The following is a 10494-nucleotide window of genomic DNA, read 5'->3' as shown; positions in this document are numbered from 1 at the left end:
GCCAAGTGCGAGTCAGATTCGCGCACCGAGGGTTCCGTACTCTGGTATTTTCCCGACATTTTGCACGATAAATCAAAAACTACTACCTATGCAAAAACAAATAAAAATCTGTTTAAGAATGTACAGGTAAAGCCCTTTCATATGATACCCCACTTGGTAGAGTTATCTTATTTTGAAAATTGAAACACATTTTAATTTTTTTTTTGTGATGTAACCACAAATTCACGGTTTTCGGATTTTTTCCTTAACTTCTATAAAACCTACCTTCCTGCCTTTCATGATTCTAGGTCAACGGGAAGTACCCTATAGGTTTTCTTGACGGACACGGCAGACAGACAACAAAGTGATCTTTCCTTTTGAGGTACGGAACCCTAAAAAACTAGCCGATCCAAGAAAAACACTACAAAACGACTATTTTTTTCCACCGACTTCCGAAATTAAGTAGTTTTTTTACTTTGTAGTTTTTCTTTTTCTTGGAAGTCAGTTGGTTTTTTTTGTAAAAAAGTTTAAAAACATTCCTTTGACTCTATTAGGTACAATTTTAATTCGGTACGATTTTTCGGATTTTTTCCTTTACTTGTACTATAAGACCTACTTGCCTGCCAAATTTCACGATTCTAGGTTAACGGGAAATATAGGTACCCTATAGGTTTTCTTGACAGATACGACAGACGGACAGACAAGAAAGTGATCCTATAAGGGTTCCGTTTTTCCTTTGGAGGTACGGAATCCTAATAATAATAATAAAAACTACTTAAATTAGATCTAAAGTTTTATTTACAACTGAAATAATAATAATACTCTATAATAAAATTATTCTCTTACGAGTATGTATGCACAACTCTGAAACATCTTTGGTTTGGGAGGGATGTTTTTTGTATAGGCGATAATATTATGAAAAATGTAGTTTTTTAACCGTCTATGCTCAACAACCACAGGTGCGAAGGTGACTTCGCGAAGTATCAAACGTAGGTACAACGTACGAAAAACGTAGGTGTTCATACCGACAGACATTCGTTAGAGATAATGAGACCCCTTTAGTTTCACGCTGAAACTCCCGGCGAAATTAGCTTAAAAACATCTAGTATTTTGAATTTAGTCAGTAAAAGGAAAAGTTAGTCAGCAAGCTGAAAACTGAAGTGATGATCTACCAATCGCGAGCACTTTCCCGGTAGGAATCCCTCGCTCCCACTGGTAATGCCAAAACGACCTAAATATCGACCATTTCTTTTATAGGAGAGGTGCGGTTTTGACGAATACTCGGTAATGTCAAAATATGTTTTTTTCATACACATATTTGAAAAAATAAATTCAGCTAAAGTTCTCTTCAGGATAACATCCATTGCGAGATGTTATTGAGAAACTGATAGTGATTGGAGTTGGATCATGTTGGATAACGCATGCGTCGAACGTTCGATACTGTCGCGAACGCACTTGCGAGACGTGGACAAACACTAACGCGAACGGCCGAATACTAAAACGGATTTTAACACAAAAGTGTTTCAAATGCTAAGTGACTATTTTTTACACAACTGTTCAAAAAAAGAGTGTAATGTTTTCAGGGTTCATATATGTATGTGAGTTTTTTTACTCCACCATAACTTCTAAATAGATAGATTTAGATTTATCGTATCGATAGAATCTTTTGCATGTTCCAGAGTGACACTGGCTATGGTTTTTTTGAAATAAAAAGTAATATTTATCGCTTTTTAGTTCGTTTTTGGAAGGGCAGTGGTGTTTTTAATTGTATTAATTTAAACAACTTGTTGACGTTTTCTGTAAGGTATGGTATGTTATAAAATCAGACAATAACTATGTCCTATACTAATCACGTTGTTAAGCATTAAAATACGTTTCAGTATTTTGTAATAAGGGTCGACAATCAAATCCACGATGCGGATTCACAACGTGTAAGCCCGCGATTTTGTGCCGCAAAGCATTTAACTTTGTTTTGCAAGGGAATACACACCGTAAATTTCTTTGTAAGTTTTTGGAAAGCATCGCGGGAGTCCTAGGGCCGGACGACACGACATCACATCGTAAATCACTGCGACCTCAACACAACAACGCGATGAGAACTTCGCAAATACGCGTACTTTTATTGCAAGACATTAGACAAGGCAAGACTTACACACCACTAATTTTTAATTACCATAAAACAAAATTGCTTGATCAGAATTCGATAATTGAATACGTTAATGCAGTTCAACAAACAAGTTGCGAATTCGCATCGCTATTGAGTTTAAACCCTAAGAGTTGAAGGCGAGTGGGGCGATTCGCGAACTCAATGATTAACACTGAAACATAGCCACCATTTGACATTTATTTTTAATCTAATGAAGCTTTTCTACGAATTGATTTTAATGTTAATAAGGGCCGATTTCCTTATCCGATGTTTTGGCAGGTTTTCAATACAAAATCTGTCATTACTCCACAGAACACCTTGTTCTGTGCATTACGACCATTTATTCCTCGGTTAAACGTCACTCGACGTCCGTGAAATCGGCATTTTATTGAAACAGAAATGTAGAACCAATCAATGTCAAATGAGCTTGACGGCTTATCATTTAGGCTGAGATCTATAGAGCGCTCTTTGACTTTCCTCAGACTTAAATCATCATCATCATTATCATTTAGGCTGGCATAAATCTGTCTCGTTTTAACTGAAACTTAAGTCTAAGCCAAGTCAAAGTGCGTTCTGTAGATCTGAAGTTTAGTGTTGATCACTGAGTTAGCGAATCAGCCCGATGATCGCACTACAGGCGCGCGTCTAGCGTGACTTGACGTTGAGTAGCTTGAGGAGCACGAGGCCGGCGAGCGTGGCGGCCGCGACGCCGATGCCGGCCTTCCACCACGACGACTTGTCGCCCGCGAAACTCGCGAAGTGCTTCAGGTGTCTGTTGAACAGGACTCTTATTAAACTACTGTTAAACTGATATACATAAGTCTGAACACGGTTTTTTTATTTGGGTCGCTAAGCTGGTTACAATCTTAAAGTTTTTTTTTAATAAAGAATATTAGCCATGCTAATCATGACTAATACTTCCCTTTCCCCTCCAATTAAGCGTAAAGCTTGTGCCAGGAATGCGTACGACAATAGTGCAACGGGTGGGGTTTGAACCGCCGACCTTTCGGAATTCAGTACGCTCCTCAACCGTTGAGCTATCGAGGCTCTGTTAGGATAAGTACTAGTAAATTGCGTAAATGTGATTGCAACCTTCTTGAAACGAGCACAGCATTTGTAAAAGAGAATCTAAAACTGCAAAAAAGACCTACATACTAAAAACTATGTGAATCCATTAAAAAAAAAAACCTGTTTTATGATATACAAAATTTTAGATTAAATATTTGAATCAGCAGAAAAAAAGGTTCAAATTACTAACCTGTGTTTGCTGAACAAAATCCATGCTGCTTGAAATTGACTGACCAAGACATAATTAAAATAACAGTTTAAAACATTTTTTCTTATTATAGGTAAAAAATTCAGAGACTTTAGAGAGGCTAAATCACAATCAGAATATTAGGACACCTTCCCGCAAAGCGCAGTGCAGCGCTGCGATCGCGCTTCTTTGTCAATCAATCGATATAAATAAAAATCGATGAACGATGCGCGGGTGCAGCGCTGTAGTTGTGCGTTTATATTTATATAGATGTATAAAGCAGCGCGGCCGTAAAGCTGCAGGCGCGCGGCATTTTGCGGCTAATTTGAACGCGCCCTAAGACAGAAAATAATCTAATCTCTCTCTGCCTAGCATTGTTATAGCTACTTATACATAGTGTCGTACTTCAATATCGGATATTGATTTTATAATTACTATTTTTCATGATTTTGTCCAATGTTTTAATGATAATTCAATCTGTAAAATGCGAAAGTCTGAACTGATTGTTTAGTAACTTTTCACGGCCCTACCGCTGAATGATACTTGACGAAATTTGGAATAGCGATAGCTTGCATTCTGGCCGGATGCAAAAACCTAACCCAAGCGAATGCGAATTAAACTAGCTGATGAACGCACCACTTGTGCGCTCATCAGCTAGTTTAAAATCAATTTTATGTGAAATATATGAATTTTTAAGTATATGCCTATACTGTATGTATATTAGTTTGCCAATTTCACTGATTTTGCCTTGTACCTAGTAGGCAGAAAAATTTTGAGAGCCAATCAATACTTACGGAAATGCCGCCATCGTTGCCAACTTGACGAAAATTTCCTGTTTATTTTCCTTTATATTAAAGCTCTGTGGTGCTAATAGTTGATATTTATTGCAAAACACTTCGGGCTGCAAAATGTACTCCTGTCTGGTCATCAAATGATCACCTTTGGTGCCAACTATTAACACAGGAATGTGACTTTCGGCGAAATATTTCTGTAAGAATAACATTGTTTAACTATACAAGTGTCACTAACAGTTATGGTAACTATGATGATTATGTCACAGGTATGGAGAAGGGCAATGGTCTGCGCTTGCATAGGGACGATCTCCACCCAATCACCAAATGGAAATATTTTTTTTATCAATAGTGATACAATACTATCACATTTAGTTATTACAAGTTACGTTGATGTACCTGCGCATAAATCACATTTTTGAAAATATCTTAACCAATGATAGCGCGCGTCCATTCGCTATTTTGTCTTATAATAGTGGTACTACTGTACCTAGATATTATGCCAAAGTGAGAGGAGTCGCTGACTGAATGAATGCCATATTATTATGACGTTTTCGGTGTATATTTTAACTGAGATTTTGTAATACTAATAATAATAGTTCGTTAAATAAAGTAGAAAAAAAAAACCATCTGTTCAAGTGACGGTCGACGACAGGTTGAGGTCATTTTCTTGTTCTTTCCTTGATTGCATTGTAAACGAACATACCGTGAAACGGTTGCCTACTGAAATCAGGGTCAGGTTACCGCGCCCTAATAAAAGTAACTTACTCGTAGAGTAAAAATAATCTATATACTAATAAATAAAATTGAAGAGTCTGTCTGTTTGAACGGGCTAATCTTCGGAATGGTTGAACCTATTTTGACGGGACTTTTACAGACAAGTAGAGGATTAACCGAGGAGTAACATATGCTACTTTTTTAACCGACTTTAAAAAATGGAGGAGTTTTGTTGAACCTCGTACGGCTGCAGAGGGTCTGAGACGCGCGTGATGGGTATGTCGTTCAGAACTATCATACTCACAATGTATATCCTGGCTATGTATTCAAACGACCTGCTGGCAGTGACGTCATACACGAGGCACGCCACGTCGCAGTTGACCTCGTGCGGCTGCAGAGGGTCCGAGACTCGTGTAATGGGTATCTCCTTCAGAACCAAGTATTTTTCCTGTCCATACACGAGCACTGTATTGATGCAGTAATTGCTCTCTGTAGTGTTACCGTCGCCTCGCTCGTGAGTGTGAGGTTTTAATTTCTAAAATAAGGAGTAAGTATTTTATGCGATTTGAATATCTTTTTCTAGAGACTTTCTAAATAATTATTTATTAACTGCTTTAATGGAGGATATACAGCCGTGCAATGTGGCACGCTCCAAAAGTATCTTATTAAAAAATACCGAACTTATTTTTAGCTAAGTTATTTGACTAATTAATAATTTCAGTTAAATGGACAAATTATTATACTAATATACAGATTTTTTTAATATTATTTATTGGTTACTGTGATATAGAAAAAATGTGTATGTCGGTATAGTATGTATATTGTATAAGTATTTAGAAATATGTAAATTCAGAATATTTATGTATGGTTCAGGATAAGACTCCAGCATATAAACTCACGGGCTTTAAGCTGGAGCCAAAAGTAACTTGTAATTTTTTTTATATAATTTTGGATAATAATAAAAAATATACTCATAGGTATAAAAACATCCATTGAAATGTTGGTGAATTATTTTTCTGATGAACAATAAATACCTTGTGTGCAATGCCTAAGAAACTCCGGCATATGGAGGTTTTGCCACACGATCTTGGTCCAATGATATGACACTGGTACACATTCCTGCTTGACTGTTTCTTAGCAATATCCACTTTTTTGTCTCTGGTTACTGCAAACATTCGAAAAAAATGGTTGACGGTATCATTACTTAGTAGCTTTGTGGTCCAAACGCGCTCACGCTACGCTGCGCGACGCGACGTGCCGTCAAATATAATTTACATGAGTTTGTATGGACCAAGGCGCCGCCGCCGCGTCGCGCCGCTGCGCTGCACTTACGCTAGTAAGTGCGTTTGGGCCTTAAATTTGAGTATACTTAATTAATTAATTATCATCATTATCTTATACAAATTCAACAATTGACAATAACAAAAAGTGTACAATGGTCACTGAGGTAGATAATATTATTAGTTCAGTGACAATGTTAACCATTTTGAATAAATGTGTTGTGTTTAAGTTTACTTTTTGTTTGGTTAAGACCTAACGCTGATAACCAGTTTTTGTCTGATGTTGTTGACATGATGTTTTTGTTGACTTTTATACGTCATCAGCAGACTTTAGACGGTAGAAGCAGTACATATCTCAATTTTTGAATAATATCTAAATGTGTCTAATTCTATTATATACAATCTCTATTATTTTCGCCGACTTTAAGTCGCCTTTGCGACAGGCATTTTCTAATTTACTATTTATTATATTGCTTAGCTTATTATGATCCAAGTTTATTAACTACACTTACTGTGTATCGCTGATTTTTGTGTATCGTTTTCAATAAAATTGTACCCTAAATATGCTAAATAAGCGCTTGTGCTCTGTAAGTCCAGTAAAGTCATGAGAGTCCACCGACACATCCACCCTTGAAGAGTTACATAGCCCTGTCAACAATTTTCATGTTATATTTTTATAATAAGGTTCCAGCCCCATCTGATTAGGTCATTATAGTGCACAAATGTGTGCACAAATTCAAGTGCTGCCCTTTCTATTCCTTCTAAGGTGCAAGACACATCGATAAAGACTGATAATAACAGATAAGCTTTAATTAATTATTTTGGCTTAACGCCATCGGTTAACGGTTTCAATCAACATTTATAACGGGCAGGCCAGTGGAAATACTCAAGAGCAAGATGACCCATGTTTTAACCGCGCATTGTAAAATGTAGTAGTGAAGTTTATTAACGAAACCAACTTGCCTCAAAAGCCCGAACTAGTATTACAAGGTTCATAAATTTAAAAATATTTATTTTGAGCTTAATTTTACCATAATATATTTTATTCTTGTCTGTCGGGCATAGATACATGTAGAGATAAATCATATCTAGCTTAATTTAAGATCTAGAACAACAAAAATAGAATGAAGAAAAGCCTCAATAGCTCAACGGTTATAGGAGCGGACTGAAAACCGAAAGGTCGTAGGTTCAAACCCCACCCATTGCACTATTGTCGTACCCACTCCTAGCACAAGCTTAACGCTTAATTGGAGGGGAAAAGGGAAATGTTAGTCATGATTAAAATGACTAATATTCTTTATTAAAAAAAATAAAAAAAAAAATCAGCATAATGTTTGTATGGCGAAGAAAATTATGAAGTATTAAGAAACTATTACCTTGTCACTAGTCGGTACTGTGTAGCGTAAATTATGCCAAGGAATGCGAGGACAACAGGAGAACACATTTTTCAATTCAGTAGGATTCAACATTCCATCTCTATCCTTGTCATACTTTTCAAAAAGCTGTGTCAAAAACTGTTGCCCTTTATATGAAAGTTCTGAAGTACATCCAACAGGTACTTTAATGCTGTAAAAAAGAAACATACTAGTTAATATCTTGGAGCCGACGACAAAGACGACAACGGTGGGCGGGGAGGGAAGGGCGGCGGAGGCGGGGCAATGACAATACGTATTCGTTTATTTTGTGCTGCCTGTCGTCCAAGAGGACACCATATAATTTAATGCATATTGTGTCATGGCCCCACTTACGCCACCGCTTCCGCTCCACTCACTGCTATCGTCAAGTTCATCACCTTGCTCGGACACACTTGGCTAACGTGTGCACATGTTGCCAGCATAAGACCAGATTTTATAATATTAAGCATTATAAAGAAATTAATCACATTATATATGCCAAATATCATATAATTAGAAAAATATACATACTTAGCATATAAATAATTGTGTGTCAATTCCAAACTCTCATCATATCCAAACTTGCGCAGTACAGTCCACGTTGTCTCATTCCGTCCTCGTTGTATAAACAAGCAATGCAAGAATATGAAGCCCTTCATTGTTATGCATTCATTTTCTATACCACCAGCAATATTTTGCGCAATCACAGATTTTACTTCATCTAAAACCTAAAATAAGAATATTGCTACTAACAGACAATATGATACCATAATAATGGGTGATTAATAGAACCAAGGTAACCAGTAAAAAATTGTGTATAATATTATCATAACTTGAGTCATACCTGCAATTGTAATGGAGTGTCGAAACACTTCTTTTGAAACACAGTTATTTCATAATCATCCAATAAACCATCGCCATCTATGTCACAAATTTTGAATATTCTGGTCAAAGCTCTTTTGCACCTTTCTGTTAGCTAAAAAAAATGTGCCAAAGTAGTTTTAGAACTTGGAGTCACACTGTGTACAATGTCAAAAAAATATTAAATTCATATACATATATAGAATTTGTAATTTGTAAACCAATTATTTATTACAAATGAATAAAAGGCTTATAACATGTGTTTTTTTTATTTTATTTATTTATTTATAACATCTTTTTTCAGTTTGGATTATAATATAGTGACAAACTATAACAATTTTACAATAGAATCAAAAACAGTTACTTAGTGGATTTATAGAGATGATACTCTACAATAATATGATTCTAGTTTTCAATACCTCTTGTTCCTCAATGGAGTATATGGGGTGAATAGGATGTAACACAGCCTTCTGTGCATTATAAAACATTTCTGATACATTTGTAAGTGTTTTTGCAGAGCATTCTATACATCTGTCCACCTCTGGATACTCCTCAGCAATATCCCATATGTTCTAAAAAAATTGTATTCATTTCATTTTTTTTATCTAGTATTCATCTACATTCAGTTGTACACAAATTTAAAAACAATACTGTTTTGTATGGTCTTATAGTGTTTGCTAAACTGGCAATCAAGCTTATTGCCATTGTTTTATAATGAATCAAAAATGAACTTAAGATTCTTTACTAAAAGATAGTGATGACTAAAATCTCACAGAATGATGGGAATTATAATTTTAATTGAAGCATTGTGTAGATTGTATATGTATCATAAACTTACATCAACAACAGAGTAGTCAATTAAATCTATTTTGTTTCCAACAAGAATTACAGGCTTCCTATAATCATCTGGACAGTTGTCCCTGACAAATGGCAGCCAGTAAGAAGCTATTTTGTTCAATGTTTCCTGCCTGTCTACAGAAAATACTATACATATTACATGAGCTTTTTCAATTTCTTCAGCAACTTGTTCCAAACTTTGTTCAGTTACTGGAAAGAAAGATTGATTGATAATTTATTTTAGAGACCTAATATGTTACTTAACTTGTGTAATTTTAAAATTGGACAACTAGGTATAGATAGTTTAATAATATATAGTTTACTATTCTTTCAAAAAAGCTTGTTTTACAAGCTTTTTTGAAAGAAGGAATTAATACTCGTATTTGACAATAAAATATCAATGTTTTTTTTTTGTATTGTTGCTCAGTATTATATAAAGATTCTCACACGTTACAAAGAAAGGTTCGATGTGTTACGAAACTTACAGCAAACATCGACGATGTTAGTCGGCACTTGTTCCGGTGTAACATCAGCAGGGATAGTAATTTCTTCAGCCTTTGGCGGCACATTTTCAGCGAATTCTTCGGTCACTAATGAAAGTATTAGGGAAGTTTTACCAACACCTGGCTCTCCTAACAAAACTATTCGAACTGTACGGGGAATGGACTCAAACACCATGTTTGTAATTTTAAAGCCTATGTCAGGGTATTAGGTAAGCATTTGGAACACATTGTTTGTGTATTATTAGGAATAATACTATATTTTATTTTTATTAATAGTAATTGAATTGTATTCACGTAAATAGCCGAATTTATTTATTGCAACCAACCAACCACAGAATACAAATTGATTTTATCTCAAATGTGGCTCAAATGTCACTTTATTTGACAGTTTTTGACCATAGAGTAAAAGTTTTGACCATAGCCAAGCGCTGAGCTGACATAGTACAGTCTGAACTCTGACAATATATTGTTGGGACTTCGTCTGTGATGGCGTTTGCTGGCGCGCGTGCTGTGCTTGTTTGGAGTGTTTTTTTTTGTTAAGAGTGGCTGGTTTTTGTGTTAGTTGGTGTTTTTTGGTGGTGGAACTGACTGGAAAGCGCTCTAAAGGGGCGCCGCGCGTATGTCGGTGGGCGCCAGCGCAGACGGAGTCCATACTTGTATAAATTCAATAACTTGAAAATATCACAAACTTGACATTGGCTAATCAGAGTAAAGCCAGATTTAAAAAAATA

At 35.8% G+C, this 10494-nt stretch overlaps 1 protein-coding gene across 2 annotated transcripts; it reads right to left on the bottom strand.

Annotated features, from left to right (window-relative positions):
• Positions 1–2660: 2660 nt before the first annotated feature.
• LOC123879289 (mitochondrial Rho GTPase) lies at positions 2661–10127 on the bottom strand. 2 transcript variants are annotated; one of them, XM_045926942.1, is made up of 12 exons: positions 9746–10127; positions 9262–9470; positions 8843–8995; positions 8407–8538; positions 8094–8290; positions 7545–7734; positions 6681–6816; positions 5923–6053; positions 5193–5423; positions 4175–4368; positions 3384–3422; positions 2661–2897 (listed from the first exon to the last, which is right to left on the bottom strand). In XM_045926942.1, exons 1-12 carry the CDS (start codon positions 9936–9938, stop codon positions 2771–2773), a joined length of 1932 nt encoding a protein of 643 aa, XP_045782898.1. In that variant the 5' UTR covers positions 9939–10127; the 3' UTR covers positions 2661–2770. The 2 variants fall into 2 exon arrangements, with proteins under 2 accessions (XP_045782898.1, XP_045782891.1); XM_045926935.1 differs by lacking the exon at positions 3384–3422 and having other exon boundaries at positions 2662–2897; positions 9746–10126.
• Between the last annotated feature and the right edge of the window lie 367 nt (positions 10128–10494).

Source organism: Maniola jurtina, chromosome 3 (genome assembly GCF_905333055.1).
Source record: "Maniola jurtina chromosome 3, ilManJurt1.1, whole genome shotgun sequence".
Taxonomy (NCBI): Eukaryota; Metazoa; Arthropoda; class Insecta; order Lepidoptera; family Nymphalidae; genus Maniola; species Maniola jurtina.
The sequence above is the reverse complement of the archived record's forward strand: the minus strand, read 5'-3'. Positions and strand labels throughout refer to the sequence as shown.

Excerpts from the sequence above, each read along its gene's own strand:
- LOC123879289 (XM_045926942.1), bottom strand. The coding sequence starts at position 9,938 with ATGGTGTTTGAGTCCATTCCCCGTACAGTTCGAATAGTTTTGTTAGGA. Across the intron at positions 9,471-9,745 it reads TAACATCGTCGATGTTTGCT|TAACTGAACAAAGTTTGGAA; the intron begins GTAAGTTTCGTA and ends CTTTCTTTCCAG. Across the intron at positions 8,291-8,406 it reads ACACTCCATTACAATTGCAG|GTTTTAGATGAAGTAAAATC; the intron begins GTATGACTCAAG and ends TTCTTATTTTAG.